The sequence below is a fragment of the Oratosquilla oratoria genome, chromosome 10, assembly GCF_046742065.1.
Source record: "Oratosquilla oratoria isolate Oo_2021 chromosome 10, ASM4674206v1, whole genome shotgun sequence".
Taxonomy (NCBI): Eukaryota; Metazoa; Arthropoda; class Malacostraca; order Stomatopoda; family Squillidae; genus Oratosquilla; species Oratosquilla oratoria.
The window spans coordinates 10,179,294-10,203,034 of NC_134786.1; the positions used below are offsets into that span (position 1 = coordinate 10,179,294).

General features: G+C 39.4%; 1 protein-coding gene across 5 annotated transcripts in view; it reads right to left on the reverse strand.

Moving 5' to 3' along the window:
* Positions 1-1,762: 1,762 nt before the first annotated feature.
* LOC143029082 (F-box and leucine-rich repeat protein 13-like) overlaps positions 1,763-23,741 on the reverse strand; it is a 39,909-nt gene continuing 17,930 nt past the window's right edge. For 3 of the 5 annotated variants that reach the window (XM_076191473.1, XM_076191472.1, XM_076191470.1), the window contains exons 6-12: positions 19,278-19,404; positions 16,581-16,749; positions 9,871-9,999; positions 6,887-6,996; positions 6,075-6,218; positions 4,979-5,083; positions 1,763-3,774 (exon numbers count right to left, since the gene is read on the reverse strand). In XM_076191473.1, coding sequence (XP_076047588.1) covers positions 3,547-3,774; positions 4,979-5,083; positions 6,075-6,218; positions 6,887-6,996; positions 9,871-9,999; positions 16,581-16,749; positions 19,278-19,404 — 1,012 coding nt within the window. In that variant the 3' untranslated portion in view covers positions 1,763-3,546. The remainder of the gene's footprint in view (positions 3,775-4,978; positions 5,084-6,074; positions 6,219-6,886; positions 6,997-9,870; positions 10,000-16,580; positions 16,750-19,277; positions 19,405-23,741) is intronic. The other 2 variants (XM_076191471.1, XM_076191474.1) reach the window with 2 other exon arrangements.

The following is a 23,741-nucleotide window of genomic DNA, read 5'->3' on the forward strand; positions in this document are numbered from 1 at the left end:
ATACCAAGGCTTTTTCCCCCTTACAAGGGGGGTAGCCAAAAAGAAAAAGGCATAAAATAATTCCCACCCAAAATCATTCTTTATTGTAATACAAATAGATAAAGTGGCTGCCTCATTTTAATTTAATGAGAAAAAAAATAGTAAATAGAAATAAATAAAATGCTGGTCCACAAGGTACAGTAAGTGCTGGATTGATGTAGTTAAGTAGATGTCATCAGTTATCTTCCTGGACCAGATGATGTCCATAACATACCTCGAGTCTATGTGGATCTTAACTGTCACCTGCCCATCCCTTCTAGGGTCTTGGAGATGGCAACAAGCTCCGTTTGAAGAGGAGAGCTTCTGTCACTCACTCTCCATAGTGCAGTTGCTCCATTGGTGATTGTAATATCTGTGTCACACCTTCCTGTGAGGGGTCCACAGAGCCGCCCATGTTGTACAACAAGCTCACTGGGGTGGTGGTGGTGATGGAGCTTATGCCTTCAAGGGCCATGGGTCGCAGTCAGGCTTCCTTCCATGAAGGTGGAGAAGTTGGAAACTGGCGCAGAGTGATCGCCATGGGGGAGGAGGGGCAAAAGCTGGATGAGGTCTATCTAGACTCTAGAGCATGTTGCCAGAGTTCAAAGGTGTGGATCTTCCTCCTAGAATGACCGGTGGGGTCTACCTCAATGTCTAGGGCACTGAAGAGGGATGTCTTCACTTCACTCTCCCTTGGGCCAATCAAAAGTCTGACAAGAAGAATGGAAGAAAGCCCCTCTGCGCAAAGCAGAGGGAGGTAACTCTGGCCTCCTAAGATTCACCACACTGGCCCATGGAGTGGCTGCAGTGATAGTAAGGAGAACCTGGTTTTGGAAGACCTCAAGCTTGACCCACAAGCTGAGCTGGAAGGAGACAAGAGCCACAGTGACATAGTGCACCACTGAACATACTGCTTGAATGTAGTATATTAGGAGGACCTTGTGCCTGGCACCTAACCAGGGTCTCATCATGGCTCTGTGGAGAATTAATCTTGTCTTTGTGGCCTCATGGAGGTATCTGACCTCTGGAGTGAAGGAGAGCCTGGCTTCAACCCAGATGCCCAAATATTGATAGGTGTGCACCCAGGGGAGGATGTTACCTTGAAGAGTAAGATGGTGGCATTGCTTCTGTGTCCTCAGGCTCACAATTCTGGTCTTGGCCATAAAGACCTTCAGTCCCAGCCTTTCATATTCCTAGGAAAGGCGATTGAGTGCCCTCTGAACTTTGCGAAGGAGGAAGCTATTCCCCAGTGACCACCAATGCGAGACTGTCCGTATAACAGAGGAGGTGAGCATCCTCCCCTAGATCAAGAACCAAGTTCTCCATGAGCATGTTGTAATGTACATGAATTATATCATTGTTGCTGGACGGTTACCATAAGCTTTCTTCTGCCTTTCTATCCGAGTTCTATATGTTATTAACATATTATCCTCCATCTCTTCTCACAGTCTTTTCTTCCCAATTGTGTATTTTCCTCAGCAGTTCTTTCTTCATTTTCATAATTCCTAAATTTGATATTAAATAGCACTTAATACGATCACCATTCATCAAACACAGTGAAGAATGAACACAATTCATGACCACTGTGGAGTATATGTGTGCCATGACTAGGTTTTACAAGAATGGTCACAAGAGATGACATTTTGGTAATAGGATCAGTAATTTCAATTTGGAAAAAAAAAAAAAAAAAATCGTGTCATTCACTTAACTACTTTTGAATCAGGAAGTGCTAAAAACATTCTGGTAAAATTAGACACCTTTAATTTTCAACATAGTTACACTAATCATGGCTATTTAGAATCAAATCTGGATCAGAACACTTTCATACATAACACTATTCATTTCAAAATTGTCATCACAAGACATTTAATAAAACATCCTGAGTATAATTACAAAAGGCTTGTGGTATGATTCAAACATAATTAAGGCATGAAGAAGAATGCATCTGATAAGAATAAGAGCAGTCATACATCATTATTATTTAAAATTTTAACTCCCATACCAAGACTAGTCAACAAAATACATAAACCCTTGATAAATTGATCCTTGTTAAACCAAATTTCAGATGAACTAAACAATCTAGTTCAACATATGCAGCAATCAGTGGACCAACCAAACAAATTTCTGATATGCTGATCCCTAGCTAGCAGTTGGTTGGTTAATCCTGTGCAGCTCAGTTCATAGTTGTAATACACAGATACATGTATACAGTACAATAATACTACCAAACAACACATACACAATAAACTTTGTAAGAACATAAATGACACCAAATGCCACCCCAAAAATAATCTATAGTTAGGAGGTACAATTATTGACTATCTTACAAAGTGAACTTTCTGATAAACTACTCAACTCCTCCCCCAAATTAGTTCCGTTTATCAATGGTTTACTGAACTGCTTTATAATATTATAAAAATATATAATTTGAATTATGCTAGCCATCTTTCATTACATCTATTGATTTAAATTAAACTTCATATATGAAAACCAAATAAATATATGTATATACTGTAAGAGATATAAATCTATATACATACCAATGGCTTTTTCCTCCCTTATAAAGATATACAGATTGGTGAAGAACATAAAGGTGGCATTTCACCACAAGGACAAGGAGATGAAAGAAAATATGAGACTAGTTCATCATGATTGGAATATGCAGTACTGGTTTGGTCCCCAAACAAAGTGAAAAATATAATTTTTGTTTCCTTGAATTTCACTAAGTCGGAAACCAGCAGCTCTACAGTAGCTGTCAATAGAGCCCAGGCCCTCTCTGTCTGTGGAAAAAAAAAAACACCTACCTATTTCATCATTACCACCCATTCCACTCCCACCCACAATCCTTTCCTCCCTCTTATATTAGCTCCTCAGGGATGACAGGTCTTCCCTGTATCCTACCCACTGCCCCAGCTGGAGATACCATCTCAGAAACCTAAAATAGAGCATCTTAAGAAGACTTCTTCAGAGATTTTGCTTTTGTTACTGGATTTGACTCTAAAGTATGCTTTACAATATTCAAAACTTAAAAAAAATCTTAGGATGACCTATCCTAAGTTTCTGGGATGGTATCTCCAGCCCTGTTCACCTCCCAAAATGGCACCATGTACCTCTTCAACATTTCACTGATTTCTTTAGTTCCATGGCCTGACTTCTTTAGTCCAATGACTTGGGCAATTATATCTTTAGTTAATTCCTTTGTTGGGGCATTGGTAATGATACAGACCCTAGGGAAATGAAGAAAACCAGTGTGAAAAAAGACAAGGTCCTGAAGAGAGGTTACCTGTAAATGCTTTTCCCATGGCAGCGTGGGAGTGAATGGCTGGGTTCTCTCTCATGTTCTACCCTGTTGGCCCAGCATGACAGCAGGGGGTTGCCAGATACATTCTATCTACATAATTTCTCCTCAGAAAATACCTGCCTATTTTCGTCATAAATCTATAGCTACAAGGGGTAGGCGCTGCATACTTCTGATGAGTACTGTATATATATATATACATACCACAAACGACCCATTTTGTTCATACCTTATTCAATGGAAAGATGTTTCTTCAATTTTGAGAAAGGCAATGGTGGAGGTGGAGGTGGTGTCTTCATTTTCTTCTTGATCTTTTTCTTCCTTTTTAGCTCTTTATCTCCAACACATTCTAAATCTTCCTCCCATTCATCATCACTATTTCCTCCTTGAGCAGCTGTTGTGATGCCACGATGATGAAGATTGACTAGACGAGGTAATCGTTGTTGAAGTCTGAAAACCTACCAGAAGCAGGATACGGAATTAGATGTTAAATTAAATGATAATCCCCCCCCCCATGATTTTTTTTTATTAACTGAGCTCCCATAACCCAACAATTATAAACATTGCCCCTTTGGTCTTCCCACTGATCTCTGGAGAGAAATACTGAGCTGTTATCTGTGTTGAATTTGTGTAGTTGGAACTTTAGGTTGCTCAAGAGTGACACTCTCACATTCTGCATGTGACCACAGTTCAAATCCCTGAGCAGATACAAAAATGGGTGTACTGTAAGTGGTGAGGCATCATTTATTGTTACTGTTTAACATATTTCCACCCTGTCAGGCTTACCTGATGTCTGATGCAGTTAACACAAATAGTCCTACACCTTCCTACCATATGCACACACTATCCTTACACAAGGACTTCTAGGTGAAAGCAGGCCATGTCAGCGTGGCAGATGACAACACAACTTCAACCCTAAGGTTACCCACCAGAGTGAGGTCTGTCCACAGTAAAGTTTGACAGAGAGCAACTAACTATATTTCTATTAGTGTCGGTTTGTTTCAATGTCACCAGCTGGTAGGAGGTGGAGAGCAGATAGAGACAGTTGATAAACATCTTGGGCCTGGTCAGTTTAAAATGTCTGTCTCTCCTCTTCACTTTCTTCACTACCATGGCCATATCTACTTAACTGTGCATTCACAAAAGCTCATATCTCCAATCTCAATTTCACCTTTGTCCATATTATCTTTGAAGGCACTTCTTTCCCTTCTATCATGTACTCACCTACCTCATAACTCTTGCCCCTCCATGCTTCCAAACTCCAACTCTCTTTTTCCCTTTCAGTTTTGTTTCATTCAGTGCCAACACATCCATTTTCATTCTCACAAACATATTACCAATTTTCACCCCCTTTTACTCTCGTTTGCACCACGTCCACACACATTTAATGCTCCACTTACTAGGGTTCTATTTGGAGTCCACATCCCAGACTCTTGACATCTCTGTTGCAGAAAAACACAGTGGGGAATCCCAAGCCTCCCCCCCCCCATTTGATTACCTTCTATGACTTATATAGGAACACAGTAGCAGCATTCTTCTCCACCAGATAACAATACTAACCATCATTATAATATCAAATAAATTAATCAATCAACCAAACAATATATCAGTAAATATATATAAATAAATTGACAAAGCAAAGTAAAATCAACAAGTACATACCTCCTCCAATGTCATATTGGTGCAACCACTAACATCAAGGTAATGCAATCCTGGACAACCACTTCCCAAACTATCAAGAGCATCATTGGTGAGCAGCACACACCTCTGTATAGAAAAATCACATGCCACTATGTTCTTAACTAAAACACTAATGGGATTTTGACTGTATCACTGAGCTGATTTTTCACGAGTTTCATCCATCAAAACATTGTGCCAATCCTGATGATCTTAATGGTGAATTTACAAAATATTTCTGTTAACATTTATTTCTTAAATACATACATATATCAAAGGCTTTTCCCTCCTTACAAGGGAGGTAGCCAAAAAACAAAGGCATAAAATCCACTCCCACCCATTCCACCCCCACATACACCACTACAAAAATATTGTACATTTATTTCTTACTTGGGTAAAAAAAGAACAGTGAGTCACACCTCTTCTATGGCAAGACCTAACAATAGATTATAAATATATATACCTAATGATCTCTTTCCCCTTATGAAGGGTAAGGCTCAATCAAAGCATACAGCCACCCTGGACCCATCTAAACCCATTCATCATCTTCCCCCCAAAACAAAATGTCTACAAATAAAAATGCCAAAGTTGCTGCTGAGGTCACTGATATTTAAATAAATCAAACTGCTGATGGCCCAGGGTAACCACCACTTTACAACACAGAAAAAAGTATAAAGTTAAAAGAATTATCATGATATATATTTTTTGTCTGTTCTGAAACTTTCTTGTGAGGGTGAGGGTCATCATATAATGAAGAGGTTTGGTTAAACCAGCTCCATATGTTAAGTCTTTGGTACATTGCCTCTGAATAGAGCAGTGTGATGGATGGATGGGGGGGGGGAACATCCTTCATCCACAAGTTGTTAAAATGGGAGGGGCAAAATGTGTGTGCTTTGACTCAACGACCTTCTTTAGATGGAAGAAAAGGCCTTTTGGTATGTATTTATATTCATGTTTCCAAGTCCTCTGTGAGGGGCACTGTCCTAGCCTTTCAATAGGGGAGTTTGTGACATTAAACCATATCATCATCATTTATATACATATAAGTATTGTTTTTTTTTAACATGGCAGGACTTCTCACCTGAAGGTCAAGAGTCTTTATGCGTTTTAGATGGTGTGCAATGGCCAAGATAGCTCCATCTGTTGTGTTACCCACTTCCACCAGCAGTAGTACTTCAAGACTTGGGCATTGCTTTGCCATCATTATCAGACCTGCCTCTCCAATCTGAAAAGGGGGCACACAATTTCTTTTTATGTGGAACAACAGGGTATCATTCATCTCCTCTCTGAATTACCTGACAGACATAAATCAAGGTAATTTTGTTTCACCCTAATACACAAATTCATGGCAGCAAAAAGCAAAAGGCATTTGATATAGTTTCCAGACATATTCTATCAAACGGGTCCAATGATGGGTTTCTGCATGTGGTGGTTCTAATTTACAAGATAGACAGTGAAGCCTCCCATTTTCAAAACCTATCAACTCCCTCACTTCCATCAGGAGGCATTCAGTCTCAGGACTGGGCCCATGATCTCTCTATCCATCAACTGCAGATCTATTTCTTACACTTTTTCATACATGGAGAGCTGACAGTCAGCAACCGCTCTCCTCTCTCGTTAACTTTCTGCTGTTGACATAGAAACAGTTGTGCAATACAGTATTACAACACAGACAACAGTCCAAAGTTCCCTCCTAGAGAGATCTGTGGGATGTCACAAGGACTTTTGTCACCCTTATGCAGAAACCGAAATCAAGTAAGTTATCTCTTACAGAAAGAGAAAATTATGTATTCCAAGATTTCTTATGTTTGCATTTCTCTATTTCTTTTATTTATTTATTTATCTATTTATTTTTTATAAGACCATGGAAATTAAAACATGATAAAGCCATACCTGTGGACAATGAGATAGATTAAGGTATTTCAATTCCCTGAGATGTAATGCATGGATCAAGGTGAGATCAGTGACTCTCACACATCCACAAAGATTTAGTTCTTGAAGACCTGTAAGAAATGAGACTATGAGAAATCCTTAACCTCTTCACTCCGGGGCACATTGCACGTCTGGCAGCATTAGCTGCCCGACGTGCGATGTTGCGTCATAATAATCGCATTATAAAAAATAAAGTCACTGCTCTATTGCTCGTTCTCTTTCACCCGTGAATTTTGATAACCATAGAAAATATGAAGCCAATTTACAGAGTATGGGGGCCATGCAGGTACGACTACAATAAATATAATCAAGACGCCGACGTCGGCATCCTCGTATACCCACTTGCTCCTCATGACGCCTACATAGGCGTCACCGTATGGAAGAGGTTAATTCATTAAAAATGTGTGTAGATGACATAATAAGTGTGTTGGTCTTACATTTTCTTAGTCATCGCTTTGAGTCCCCACACTTCTCTCTGATTCCTGGCAGTAATGGTTTCCTGCGCCAACAATCAAAGTGCATAATAGGGCTCTGGCTCCAGTTACTTTCCATTTGGCACGTGCACCTTAATACGAACCAAAAATGCACAAAAAGAGATACAGTGGGACCTCTCATTAACGGACATTAATTAGCTGTGTTTGTGGTGTTTTCGCTGTGTTTTGGAGTGGTTCTTGGGTGGCATAGTGATTGCATGCACTAAACAACAGCACCAGAAACACCGAAAACACAGCTAATTAACGTCCGTTAATGAGAGGTCTCAGTGTAATTAGTTTTTCTTTTTCCGTTACTATTTAGATTAATTTTCACTCATACATAAAGGTGTCTTTTCACTACATATATGTAATGAACACACATACACTCAGAAAGACTGATAAAATTGGAGTTGCGGACTCTGGAACAGAGGAGAGAAAGAGGTGACTTGTTGACCACCTGTAGAATTGTGAAGGGCATGGAAGTTCTTGACAGAGAAGACTTGCTAAATTGGGATAGGAGAAATACAAGAGGACATGGAAAGAAGCTAAAAAAAAGGACAATTATTAAAGGGACCTGAAAAAGAATAGCTTTCCCCATAGCATGGTAGATGTATGGAACACACTGGATGAAAAAACAGTGTGTGCAAAAACAATACAAGAATTTAAGAGCAAACTGGATATGGAGAGATACAAAGACAGGACACCACAAGCTTAGCTCCCCTTTCCCGTAAGATACAACCAGGTAAATTGTGACTGTAGTCAGTGGTGTGATTAAAAGATCTTAACAACAAATTCGCTCACTAGGCTATTGGTATGCAGACATCACTTAGGCTGTATAAACGAATTTTTAATAACTGGTTCACAGAGCTCATGAAATTCCAAGAACAGGTTCGAAAACCAGTAAGAACCAACTGAATGCCACCACTGCTTGTAGTCACTTGCACTTAGACCTTGAATTTACCTTGAGAAGCTTCTCCTTCAAGAGCACAGGACTCCTTCTAGGTGATTTGAGGCAAGGCAAAAGTAATGCAGCCACTTTGATTGTATCATTATTTACATAGCAGGCAGTATGAAATTGTGTAAAGAAGCTAATTCAGTCTGTCTGGCATAGCATGGTAAGACATGCACATGAAACACAAACGTCACAGATCACCTGCAGTCCCATAGACATGGTCTCTTGCAGTCTACTTCATTCTTAAGTTCTTATGTTAACTTATATTCAATGATTTCCACCTCTGATACTTAAAATAACGAAGAGGAAGAGCTGCCTTAAATAATATGTGAACTCATTTGCGGTTTTGAGAAAGAGAAACTTGATAGAATTAGAGACAACTGTGAAACTTGCAAAAAGTCTAAGCTTGGGATAAGAAGTGAAGTGAAGAATAGTTCTTCCATTGCAAGACAAAATAACTAGTCAAGTTGGGAGCAGACAGAGCTGTGAAGGAAGAATTGAAGAAGAAATAAGAGAAGGATGAAGTACATACATATACCAAAGGCTTTTTTCCCCTTTACACGGGAGGTAGCCAAAAGAAAAAGGCATAGAAACCACTCCCACCCATTCCATCCCCTACATACTCCACTCCCCTCTACCCTCTTCTCTCCCTCTTATCTTGGCACCTCCTGGATGACAGGTCATCCCTGCAGCTTGTCCACTGCCGTGGGTCAGAAGCAGTGTCGCAAGACACAGCACATCCAAAGCAAGGCCGCTTCATTAATTCGGTGACCCCCCTCTCTGTCCCCTCATGCAGAAAAGGAGAAGACGGGGAGAAATCCCTTCGGGCTGCGTCAATTTATTTCTCACACATACTTCCTCACCCCCATCCCCCACCCACTCCCCCTCATGAACCACAGCATCATCCATACACAACTATTCTCCATTCACCCCTATCTTCTGTCCTCTCCTGTCCTTCCTCAACAGTCATTCCCCACTTTCCCAATGCCCCTTTTACCCCATCCATCCATCTCATCCTAGGTTGACCCCTCATGTTCACTCCCTCCACATCTGCCTTCCACACCTCTTTTACTAGCCTTTCTTCACTCATTCTTTCCATGTCTCCAAATACCAACATAAAATAGTCCTGGTAACAGAAACCACATGCCCCAGATACAATCATATTGTCTTACACTGGCTAACACAATAGCTAAGGCCAATTACTTTGGGCTGTAGGTCTCCTACAATAGACTAAATATAAAAATCTTTCTCAGTGGACTGATTCATACAAACATGATACATCTAACTTGCATACTCCCTCCACTCTATTGACTGTTTTTGTGCCTTTAAAAAAATAACACTACAAATACAGTTATATGATCAGTTACACCTAAGAAATGTTATGATATGGATGCTCATATTTTTTGGCCCTGAGGACAGGTTGTGATGACTGTTTTACAAGTTTGGAATTTTTTTTATGAAAGCCTGTCTTCAATATACAATACATTCATGTGACTTTGTGTGCATTTATTATTACTTACCTATAAGATTTACAATTCCATACCCTGTACTATGAAATTCATGGATATTCAGTTCTAAGTACTTTTTAATTTCTGCTTCCTCATGAATTTCTCTTTCTGCTTTTAGCCCCAATGGAACTTTGTAGGGATCTGTTAGAATGATACACTGGATGTTATTAAATGAAGGCCAAAAGGAATTTGTTTTGGTATTATCTTTTTTTCATTTACACTGTTTTATATAATGAAAAGAAAGAAAATATAAAAATAACAACTATAATGACTAAAACATGTTCTGCAGTTATTCTAACAAGGTAATTCCTGACCTATTTTGAGTTTCCCTACCACCACAAAGGACCAATGAGGTGTCAGCAAACTGTACCTTCATAAGGCAAAACCAAGGTGATGGAAGAAAGGCCATTAAGAGCACAATGAAAGATACAAATATGATCAAGATAATACAAAGAGCTGTGACCAATATGGGTCCCAGCCTTGCAGATTAACGATATGAAGAGAGTCTAGAAACATTAGTTTTTCTAACATTAAAGGAACAAAGAAGTGGTGACTTGATTGTGGTGTTCAGGTCACAAAAGGGGGCAGACAAAATTGACAAAGTTATAAAGGGTCCATATGTGAAAAGATGTGAAGAAATACATACATACATATACCAAGGCTTTTTCCCACTTACAAGGGAGGTAGCCAAAATGGAAAAGGTATAAAATCATTTCCACCCATTCCATCCCTGAATACACTCCACACCCCTCCACCCTCCCTCTTATCTTAGCACCTCCAGAAAAAGTGAAGAAATACAGTTTCTATAAAGATGTGTACCGTATTTTTCGGACCATATGGCGCGGGCAAAATCCTTAAAATTGGCCAAAATCGGGTAGTGCGCCTTATCGTGAGGTGTACCTTATGTGTTGCTTCAGTGCAAAAAAATGCCTCGGACAGTGACGTACTATTTTGACACGTGTCATAGCTAGCCTGCCGACGGTGACAGTGCATAGGCCTAGCAAAAGTTACAACCAAGTTATAACCAAGATGCATGTATCTTGACAAGAAAATTGCGAAAACTTTGACAGTTTTTGAGTCCCTGCCACCACATTCATTCACGCTATCATGGCTATGACATGATAGCGTCCACAACACAGCCAGCCATTTTGCATTGGTCTAGTCTCGCTCCACTCAGACTGTAGTCATTTGTTAATAAATCTTATGTTTTTAAGTGAATTGAGAATTCCGGGAATAAAACTGCTAATGTTGGTTTTATTCCCCACAATTCCAGTAACGTGTTTGTGTTGTTTTTTAGGGGTATTGGCAGGGCAGACCGTCCATGGAGGTGGTCTGATTTCACTGACCAAAATAAAAGAATATATACAGCAGAAATTGGCAATACCACACCATGGAGAGCAGAGGGATCATCACTACTGAAACAAACATGAGATGGTTACCATAATATATTATTGGAAGATACGATATCATCACTCTATTGCCATCCCCAAAGACTAAACAAAACGGCCCATGTGGAATCGCAAACAACGGCGACAACGGATGCTGTGCATCATACATGCTGTAAACATGGTAAACCGTATGACATGCATGATGCAGTCAGTGTGGATGGAGGGACATGATGGATGAAAAGTTTTAAGTAAGGCTATGCGACACTAAAAAGTGCTAAATAATTGTTGGGATAACCTAAAATCTAGAGTACTTTATTGTGTCGTTCGGTCATGCCAGCCAGACAGCTCCGTCGTCCGCGGCCTGCCTCATGTGGACGCGGGATCGATCGACCTCATGTCGTCGGTCGTCATACATGATTATCCAATGATGAGACCAGGTGCGCCTTATGGTCAGGCATGCCTTACATAAGGACAGGGAATAGCAAATTATACGTGCACCTTATGGTCCGAAAAATACGGTAAATTCCTGTAATAGCATAAAATATATAGCCCCAGCTAGACCCATACATAACTTTAAAACTAGGTATGACAACTAGAGAATAAGAGACAGGAACATGTGTAGCTACTTTCCTGTATACTATAATCATATAATTACTGTGCTCCCAGACCATCCAACCACCATCAAGAGGAGTTCACATAGCACCAACCCTATCTGTCGGTGTGGCCTAGAGGGGCTGGTACTTGATTTCAGGGAAAGCTCAACACATTCACTCTTGCAACTTCCTTCAATTCTATATTCTTATAACTGTTTCCATATCTTCTCTTAGCCAGCAACAAAAACAAGCCCAGTCCCTCACACATACCTTATACAAAAACTATCATATGTATACATGCATCTCTCCAGTCAACAACTGACACTCTTAGGACTACTTAAATTAACTACACTCACCAATACTATCATCCACGCAATCAACCACTCTGTTACCCCTTTTTTCTTTTGCAGAAAACCTGTGGCCTTCAGATCAATTGACAAGAGCCTATCAATGTAGTCAGTCCCCTGCAGGTCCAATTTGCTGTGTATTACCGACAATAAACAACACACAATAAACTGGACTTGTAGGGGATAGACTATATTGATAAAAGAAATCCCTTCATTAGGAATGGAAGGGTTTTAACCCCTTCCATACGGGGCCACACACGTAGGCGTCATGGGGAGCGAGTGTATTCGCGAGGCTGCCATATCGGCGTCTTGATTATATTTATTGTAGTCGCCCCTCCATAATGACATTCTTTCTAATTCTTTTGTAATCGCATTTTCTATGGTTATCAAAATTCACGGGTGAAGAGAGAACGATCGATATAAGTGGTGACTATATTTTATGATGCGAGTATTATTACGACACGTCGTACGGCTGGCATTGGCTGCTGCCACCTATATATAAGTCCATGACGCCTACTTGTGCGGCACCGTATGGAAGGGTTTTAATAAGTGAAAAAAAAAAGTCTAAAGGATGTAAAGAAATACGGTTTCCCATACAAAAACATAAATACTTGGAATAATTTAGGTGATGTAGCTGAAACAAGAACAATACATGAATTACATCTAATAATCTATCTATATGCCAAGGGCTTTTTTCCTTTATTTTTCCCAGCAATCTTTCATTTTACAACAATAAAACTTTCTTTTGAGAACTTTTCTTTAACCATGAAAAAATGCACACCATGGATATTGCATAGTTATCTGATTTAAGCCAAAGTTGAGACCATATATGAATTCACAGCTAAGTATGATAATGGGAAAATGAGAAACAGGACCCCAGGTCCATTGCTCCTTGTCTGTATACTACAATTAGGTATTTACAATTATGTAAACACAAAGACAAGCACAAACACACATATTAAAGGCCTTTTCTCTTTTATAAGGGGGGTGGGGGTTCAATTAACCAATCTGTTGTCCCACATCTCTCTTGCAAGAGAATCACTGCTCCCAGGTAACTGACCATAGACACCAGATTGGCCCAACTATCCCTCAATGAAGAAATTTAATATTGCGGGATTTAAACACTTTCATCAGGATAGAAACCACAAGAAAGGTGGGGGTGTTCTATTGTATGTTAAAAACAACGTTCATGCTTGTGTTTTAGAGAAAGTGAAACAGGATGCATATGACAGTTTGTGGGTTGAGTTAACCCAAACAAATGGACATAAAATGAATATAGGTGTAATATATAGGCCAAAGACATTATCATTAGCAGACGACAAACTGTTATTGCAAGAACTGTCTAGTTTCTGCAACCAGGATTTATTGATAATGGGTGATTTCAATTTTACTGACATTGATTGGATGACCCTTGAACATGGCCATATAGGTAGTCGCTTGATTGATTTTCTTGGTGACAATTACTTAATTCATCATGTAAAAGAGCCCACAAGATATGGAAACTTACTCGATTTATTGATCACTAGCCGCGAAAGCATGGTAACTGATGTAGAAGTCGGTGAATCTGTTGCAAATAGCGATCACAACTTAGTCAGATTCAAACTCCTAAACAATTTTAGAATAGATACTTGTGCTTCTAAAATACCCGATTTCAGTAAAGCTCAGTTCATAGGACTACGTCAGGAGCTTCAGCTTACAGACTGGGAGGCAAAATTAAACGAAAGGCCTGTAGATCAGATGTGGGAAATATTTCAAAATACGCTCACTAAGATGATTCAAACTTACATTCCTTTTAAGGACAGACGTCCCCCAAATCAGGCTCGCCCAAAGTGGCTCGACAAAGAAACTGAAAAAAGTATTGCTAAAAAGAGACAGGCTTATAAGAAATATAAGTGCTCGGGTGCATCTAATGACTATGAAAGTTATGTATCAATACAGAGAGATTTAAAAAAGACAATAAGAAAAAGAAAATGACAATACGAAATGAACATTGCTGATAAATCCAAAGAGAATCCCAAAGAATTCTATAGTTACATTAGAGATAAAAAGGTTGTTAGGAATCACATTGGTCCACTATTATCTGCTGACGGTCAACTTGAATATTCAAATGAAGGAATGTGTAATATCTTAAACAATTATTTTAGCTCGGTATTCGTAAACGAAACACCTCAAAGTGAATTCCAAACTGAAACCTGTGAAAAGTCTGGGGTAAACTTACTACGGTAAATATAACAAAAGAAAAAATTAAAAGGTGTATAGACAAACTCAAAGTTAATAAAACACCAGGGCCTGACGGTTGGCATCCAAGAATCTTAAAGGAAATGAAAAATGAGATTGTTGTTCCATTAGAAATTATTTTCAAGAAATCCATCATATCCGGAGATGTCCCAAGAGAATGGAAGCTAGCTAACGTTACTCCCATATTCAAAAAAGGTGACAAAAAGAAACCAAATAACTATAGGCCTATAAGTTTGACTTCAATCGTAGGAAAAATAATGGAAACTATCATCAGAGATGTTATCGAATATCATTTAGAAAGTAACCGTTTGATAAATGATAGCCAGCATGGTTTCAGACGGAAACGTTCTTGCGTGACTAACTTACTCGAATTCTACAACACAGTTATCTCGAATTATGACAAAAGAAACAATATAGATTTAATATATCTAGACTTTGCAAAAGCTTTTGATACCGTTCCACACGAAAGACTACTTACTAAATTAGCTTCACATGGAATAAGTGGTAGCCTATTAGGTTGGACTAGTAATTGGTTGAAAGGTCGAAAACAGAGAGTTGTTTTAAATGGAAAAACTTCTGGATGGAAAAGTGTTGCAAGTGGAGTTCCTCAGGGTTCCGTTCTTGGGCCACTTCTATTCATAGTATATATAAATGATATAGACCATGGACTAAAATCTACTGTTTCCAAATTTGCTGATGATACAAAACTGTGTGGAGTGGCAAATGATCACTCAAACCAATTAGATATTCAAGAAGATTTAGATAAATTACAGCAATGGTCTGAAAAGTGGCTAATGAAATTTAACACAAGTAAATGCAAGGTAATGCACATAGGTAAAAATAACAGTAAGTACGATTACAAGTTATTTGGAAATTCGTTAACAAAAGTGGATACTGAAAAAGATCTCGGCATAATTATCAGTAACGACCTCAAATCATCCAAGCAGTGTATTTCAGCCTCTGAGAAAGCAAATAAGATTCTAGGATTGATTGCGCGATCTTTTGATTTCAAAAGTCCATCACTCATTAACAAGCTATATAAATCGTTAGTTCGTCCACATTTGGAATATGCTGTTTCCGTATGGTCACTGAATCTCATTAAAGACATTGACAGAATGGAAAAAGTACAACGGCGAGCCACAAAACTTATTCCAAATATCAAAAATAAATCATACGAAAATCGACTAAAGCACATGAATCTGTTTTCCCTAAAAAAGCGTAGACTCAGAGGTGACTTGATACAGGTCTTTAAGATTTTAAAGGGAATTGACAACATCAAAAGTGACAAAATTTTTCACATTGAATGAGAATCAGACAAGAAACAATGGTCTCAAACTGTCCGGAAATAGATTCAATTTGGAAGTAGGTAGAAACAACTTTGCCAACCGTGTAGTTAATGAATGGAATAAACTTCCTGCACAGGTAGTGCAATGTAGTTCAGTTCGAAGCTTTAAGAATCATTTAGATAAATACCTAAGTAAGATGCTGTAATGATTATAATTTATGTTATATTATTTGTTTTTGTTTTGTTATAATTTGTCTGTCTGATTTTCATTTATTATTAGTTATATGTCAATTTATTATCATTTAGTATTTACCTGTTTGTTTGTTATTCAACTATACCTATGCATTTATTTATGTATTTTATTTGTTATTTACATTATTATAGCTTTTATTTATTATTAATATGTTTTTTTTTTGTTTGTTTTTTTTTGCATCCGACCTAGATATGGATCAAAAGGTCTCCTGTCGGCATGCTCCGCCTTTGTAATCCTTTGTAATATTGTGTTGCCTGAGTATAACTAGGGTTGGCTAGTGTAAAATGAGGTGTTTGGAGTCTTTTTGTGTGAAACTTGCTTCCTTGATCAATAGGGTTACCTAATCAAAGCACACATCCATTTCATACATACATACATACATACACACACCAAGGCTTTTTCCCCCTTACAAGGGAGGTAGCCAAAAAGGAAAAGGCATAAAATCATTCCCACCCATTCCTTCCCTGAATACACTAACACCTATTTAACACCATTCCCATCTCTGTACCTCACAGATGAATGGTCATCCTTGTGCCCTGTTACATGACTTCAATTGTAATAAATTTAACAAGAATGAATTCACCTCCAATTTAAGATAAAATATATATTTTTCAATACCTTTTACTTTGAGTCCAAGACCTTCCAAAGACAGACCACCAATTCCTAAAGTGTCAGAGTTCACATCCAATGACTGACCCAAGCTATGCCCAGCATAGCCAATATCTGTGGTCAAGGCACAGCCATTGAGATTCAGATACTTCAGATGTGGAAGACTTTTTGAAATAGTCTGAAAGGAAGAAAATCACATGCATTAGTTACATCAAGAGAAAGAATGAACAAACCTATCATTACTGCTATTGCATGGGGGGCTGGAAATGACCAAGCAGACCTAAGAAACAACACCTGGAGGCAAGAAGCTAGATGGATAGCAATTTGAAAAAGCATCTACTCACTTAGTGTATATTAAATCTCACTCACAAGTTATAGGTAAAAACAATTCACTTTATTACCACACTGTTGTCAATTAGATATATTCTAATGTTAGTGCATACATACATATTCCAAGGGCTTTTTCCCCTTTACAAGGAGGTAGCCAAAGTCAAAAGGCATAATTCCACTCCCACCCATTTCACCCCCCATTCACCACCCCTCTCTCTGATCTTGGCTCCTCCTGGATGACAGATCATCCCTGCATCTTACCCATCACCCTGGGTCAGAAGCAATGCAGAAAGACAGCACATGCACAGCAAGACTACTTCATTTAATCAGTGACCCCCTTCTCTGTTCTCTTATGCAGTAACAATGAAGATGGGGAGAAATCCCTTTGGGCTGCATCAAAATATCATTCACACATAACTACTCCCTAACCCACTCCCCATACCCCACCCACTCCCTTCCATGCACCACAGTATCATCCATACACAACTGTTCTCCACTCATCCCTATCTTCTTCCTTCTCCCTTCCTTCCTCAACAGACATCTCCCTCTTGCTCAATGCCCCTTTTACCCCATCCATCCATCTCATCCTTGGCTGGCTCCTCCTGTTCACTCTGTCCACCTCTGCCTTCCACACCTCTTTTAGTCTTTCTTCACTCATTCATTCCATGTGTCCAAACCATCCCAATACTCCTTCATCATCCCTATCTACCAACTCCCTTTCCATCCCCGTTCTCCTCCTCACCTCCTCATTTCTCACCCTATCCAGCCTAATAACCCCTATCATACTTCTCAGACACCTCATCTCAAACACACCCAGACTCCTTCTCTCTTCCTCTCTTATGTTCTATGTTTCTGCCCCATACAGTGTTGTTGGCACAACCATTCCTTCATACAATTTCCCCTTAGCATCCATTCCCAAATGTCTATTTCTCATTATACTTTTTAGTCCACCAAGGCATTTACTCACTTCTCTCAATCTACAACTCCACTTACTCACTTCTCTCAATCTACAACTCCACTTACTCACTTCTCTCAATCTACAACTCCACTCCTCCCTTTCCCGCCACCTTTGCACCCAAGTATCTAAAAATATCCACTTCCTCCAGTCTCTCTCCCTTAATACTCACTTCCAGTCTGCTGCCACTTTCTCCTGTTGTACATCTCATCATCTTACTTTTACCTACATTTATCTTCAACTTCCTTCTTTTGCACACCTTCCCAAACTCTGTCACTAACTTCCTCAATCCCTTCTCTGATCCTGCTACAAGTGCAGTGTTGCCAGCAAACAACAACTAGCTTATCTCTCCCTTTTCTCCATTTTCTTTAACCACCTCCAATCCCCTTTAATTTACCTCTTGCACCACCTCATCCATGTATAAATTGAACAGCCAGGGCGACATAACACATCCCTGACGAAGTCCAACCTTTACCTTAAACTCACTCTCTCCATTTCTAATCCTAACACAAGCTCTACTACTCTTGTAAAAACTCTTGACTGCTCATAAAAACTTTTCCTCCTATCCCATATACTGTATTTGCAATACCTTCCACAGCGCTTTCCTGTCTACCCTGTCATAAGCCTTTTCCAAATCCATAAAAGGCCAAAAAACATCCTTACCTTTTCCTGAAGGTTTCTCATACATCTATCTTACCACAAAAATCTGATCTACACAACCCCTACCTGTCCTAAACCCAAAGTTCCTCACCAATTACTCCCTCTGTTCCTCTCCTAATTCTCTCAATCAAGATCCTCCCATAAGCCTTCCCAACTACATTTAACCAGCATCCCTCTGAAAATACTATACTCGCACTTGTCCCATTTTCCTTTGTTAAGTGAAACTATATAGGCACTCCTCCAGTCCTCCGGCACTCTACCCTCTCTTAAACATCAAATAACCTCACCAGCCAGTCCACAATCACTGTACCTCATTTTTTAGACATTCTGCATGACATTCATCCAACCCAGGTGCCTGCATATATATATATATATATATATATATATATATATATATATATATATATATATATATATCACCATTTCTATGTGTATATGAATGTATGTGTATTTTCATTAAGCGTTATTGTGATTATTTTTGCAATATATATATATATATATATATATACATATATATATATATTATATATATATATATATATATATATATATATATATATATATATATATATATGAGGCCTCCCTTTTATAATGGGGGTGGCTGAGTAAAGCCATCCCATCTCAGCTCCTTGGGATGATAATTTGTGCAATGAACGTTATTTACAGAAAAAAAAATATTACAAATATCAAGAATCATCAATGGTTTATCATAACAATACATGTTTACTAAAATATCTTTCATAAATAAAGACTCAAAATACCTGCACACATTTGTCAACAACACCATGAGTACAGAGGGAGAGATCCAGGTGTTGCAGATTGGGGCTCTGCTCAACAATAGACACCACTGTTTGCCAATTAAGCCCTAAGGATCCAAGGTTTAGCCATCTAGGGAGAAAAAAAAAATATATATATATATATATATATATATATATATATATATATAAATAAAAGAAAAACAAGAAATATATATACACACACATATAAACATATACATTATATATATATACACATACACACACACACACACATATATATGTACATAATATATATATGAACTTGATGATGGAGAACATAAATATATATATATATACTTCATTGAAAGTGATGGTTAATTGTGCATTTATTATTTTCTTAAATGTAGGAAATGAACCAATTGACGGAATGATTGGGAAGTATGGAGTTCGAGGTTAAAATCATAGTGGAGAATTGATGGTGGAGATGTGTCTTGAAAGAGAGTTGATGATAGTAAATACAGTGTTTAAGAAGAAAGTCAAGCATAAGTACACATGGGAGAGGGTGGTGGATGGAAGGGTGGCAGATAGAGCATTAATGGACTATATAGTGGTGACCAGGAGTATGGTAGGAAGAGTTAAGGCTGTACATGTTCTAAGGGGAGAGAGTGGGGGAATATCAGATCATTTCCTGGTGGAAGGTAAATTGAGAGTGGAGAATAGGTGGAGAAAGAGGAAAAGGGCAGAGGGTAGGGAGGTACTTAGAGTGAACTGCTTAAATGAAGAAAAAAAGGAGAATGAGTATAAGAAAAAGTTGAGAGAGGAGTGGGAGAGAGTAAAGGATAGAGTAGAACTAGGAGTGGAGGACGAATGGGGATGGTTCAAGGAGGGAGTCATAAGGTGTGCAAAGATGGTGTGTGGAACAAGGAAGGCAGGAGGAAAAAGAAGGAAGGGTAGTGAGTGGTGGGATGAGGAAGCAAAGAAGGGTGTAGAAGAGAAGAAGCAGGCATTCATAGATTGGCTACAAATTAGGACAAGGGAATTGTATGAGAGGTACAAAGTAAAGAGAAAGGAAGTTAAGCATAAGATAATGGAAGCAAAGAGGAGAGCAGATGAGAAATGGGGAAAGAGTATGACAGAAAATTTTGAAAGTAATAAAAAGATGTTTTGGAAGGAAGTTAAAAGAGGAAGAGGAGGCGAATCAAGTAGAGAAGAAAAGGTAAAAGGTGCAGATGGAGAGATGATGATGGAAGAAAAGGCAGTGAGAGGAAGGTGGGCAGAGTATTTTAGGGAGTTGCTAAATGTGAAGGAGGATAGGGAAGGAAAGGTAGTTGCAGTGGGAAGAGCTAAGAAAATGAGAGTGATGAGAGAGGAAAATGGAGGAGAAATAGGGAAGGATGAAGTGAAAGCAGCTGTTAAGATGATGAGAGCAGGTAAGGCACCTGGGTTGGATGGATGCCATGCAGAATGTCTGAAGAAAGGAGGTACAGTTATGGTGGACTGGCTGGTGAGGTTATTTATTGTTTGCTGGAGAGAGGGTAGAGTGCTGGAGGACTGGAGGAGTGCCTGTATAGTTCCGCTTTACATAGCAAAGGGGGACAAGTGTGAGTGTAGTAGTTTCAGAGGGATCAGCTTGTTGAGTGTAGTTGGGAAGGCTTATGGGAGGGTCTTGATTGAGAGGATTAGGAGAGGAACAGAGGGAGTAATTGGTGAGGAACAGTGTGGTTTTAGGACAGGTAGGGGATGTGTAGATCAGATTTTTGTGGTAAGACAAATATGTGAGAAAGCTATAGGAAAAGGTAAGGATGTTTTTTGGGCTTTTATGGATCTGGAAAAGGCTTACGACAGGGTAGACAGGAAGGCACTGTGGGAGGTACTGCAGATATATGGGATAGGAGGAAAGCTGTTAAGAGCAGTCAAGAGTTTTTATGAGAGTAGTAGAGCTTGTGTTAGGATTAGAAATGGAGAGAGTGAATGGTTTGACTTTGGTGGGACTTTGTCAGGGGTGTGTTATGTTGCCCTGGCTGTTCAATAATTACATGGGTGGGGTGGTGCATGAGGTGAATGCAAGGGTAGTGGGTCAGGGGTTAGAGATGATTAAAGAAAATGGAGAAAAGTGGGAGGTGAACCAGCTGTTGTTTGCTGACGACACTGCACTTGTAGCAGGATCAGAGGAGGGATTGAGGAAGTTAGTGACAGAGTTTGAGAAGGTGTATGAAAGAAGGAAGCTGAAGATAAATGTGGGCAAAAGGTGATGAGATGTACAAGGGGAGAGAGTGACAGTAGGGGGAGAAACTGGAGGAAGTGGATAGTTTCAGATACTTGGGTACGAATGTGACAGGAAAGAGAGGAGTGGGGGTGGAGGTAGAATGTAGATTGAGAGAAGTGAGTAAATGCCTTGGTGGATTAAAAAGTGTAATGAGAAATAGACATCTGGGAATGGATGCTAAGAGGAGGTTATATCAAGGAGTGATTGTGCCAACAGCAATGTACGGGGCAGAAACATGGAACATGAAAGAGGAAGAGAGAAGGAGTTTAAATGTGTTTGAGATGAAATGTCTGAGAAGTATGATAGGGGTTACTAGGCTAGATAGAGTGAGAAATGAGGAGGTGAGTAGGAGAATGGGGGTGGAAAGGGAGCTGGGAGATAAGGTTGATGAGAGAGTATTAGGATGGTTTGGACACATGGAAAGAATGAGTGAAGAAAGATTAGTAAAAGAAGTGTGGAAGGTGGAGGTGGAAGGAGTGAGTATGAGGGGGCATCCTAGGATGAGATGGATGGATGGGGTGAAAGGGGCTTTACAAAAGAGAGGAATGTCTGTAGAGGAAGGACGGGAGAGGACAGAAGATAGGGGTGAATGGAGAAGGGTTGTGTTTAGATGAGGCTGTGATGCATGAGGGGGAGTGGGTGGGGGATGGGGGTTGAGGAAGTATGTATGAGAAAAAAATTGACGCAGCCCGAAGGGATTTCTCCCCGTCTTCTCCTTTCCTGCATGAGGGGACGGAGAGGGGGGGTCACCGAATTCATGAAGCGGCCTTGCTGTGGATGTGCTGTGTCATGCGAAACTGCTTCTGTCCCAAGACAGTGGAAAGGATGCAGGGATGACCCGTCATCCAGGAGGTGCCAAGATAGGGAGGGAGGAGGGTGGAGGGGAGTGGAATATATGGGAAATGAAATGGGTGGGAGTGATTTCTATGCCTTTTTCTTTTTAGCTACCCCCTGTGTAAGGGGGAAAAAAGCCTTTGGTATATGTATGTATTTTCCATATGTCTTACTATGGACTTGTTTTCCTTTGAAAGAAAGTTAATGACTTCACTGTAGGTGGTCATGTTTGCAATATCGGAATTTTGGGTTCAAATACTTGCTCTTTACTGGGGGAGGTCACTGGTTACCTGGGAGAGGTTACCTGGTAACTCAGGCAGTGATGAAATGTCACATGCTAGGGGAAGCCTCCGACTTTGTGTTGTGACAAAATGTCCTGTGATTGGGATTGTGGCGTTTTTGTCTCGGGCTTTGATTTGTGGCATTTTGTCTCATGCTTGGGAGGGCCCTAAGGTCATCTGTTTGTATATTTAGATCTGGGCTCAACTCTTTAATGTATAATGCTTCTAAAATTGGGAGGCCCTCCCAAGCATGAGACAAATCACCACATATCCAAGCATTAGACATAACTCCACAAATCAAAGCCCGGATTTTGATTTTTGTGTGCATCTTGTCAATATTCTTAATGGTATAATTTGTATTGATTATACAATGTCTATGTTTGTTTTCCTGATTGTTAAGAACCATGCTGTGGAAGGGCAGTCAGGTGAGGTTCTTAAGAACTGTTTGTAGCCTGTGATTAATTTCCTTCTGTTGTCTAGAGCCTGCATTTGTGACTGATTTTAGTATCCTTTATTGGTATTCAATTTCAGAGGCATAGAGTTCTTGAGTCCTTTTCCAATGAAAGAGTTTGGTCATCTAATTTTACCACTAGTTATTTGAATTGAGCAATATTACTGACAATTTCTGGGACAAGGATTACATTGTTCTGTTTCCAAGACATTGTTCTAATTTATCTATGTAAGCTTGGGTGGTTTTTGCTATGATTTTGTAGTTGCTATGCTAGGTATATCATCATCAGGTCATCTGCATGGGTATGTGCTTTGGTTTTTATATTCTAGATCTGGTACTGGAGGATCTCTTGCGAAGAGGTTGAACAGCATGGGTGAGAGTATTGTTCCTTGGAGGACTTCACTGTACAGTTTTTTATTCAGTAATTTTGGCTATTTTGGGTTACTCTCCACTGTCTAACAGCTAAGAAGTTTATTACTCACTTCTTGCTATTATGGATAGATCTCAATGATAATAATCTCTTGCGAAGAGGTTGAACAGCATGGGTGAGAGTATTGTTCCTTGGAGGACTTCACTGTACAGTTTTTTATTCAGTAATTTTGGCTATTTTGGGTTACTCTGCACTGTCTAACAGCTAAGAAGTTTATTACTCACTT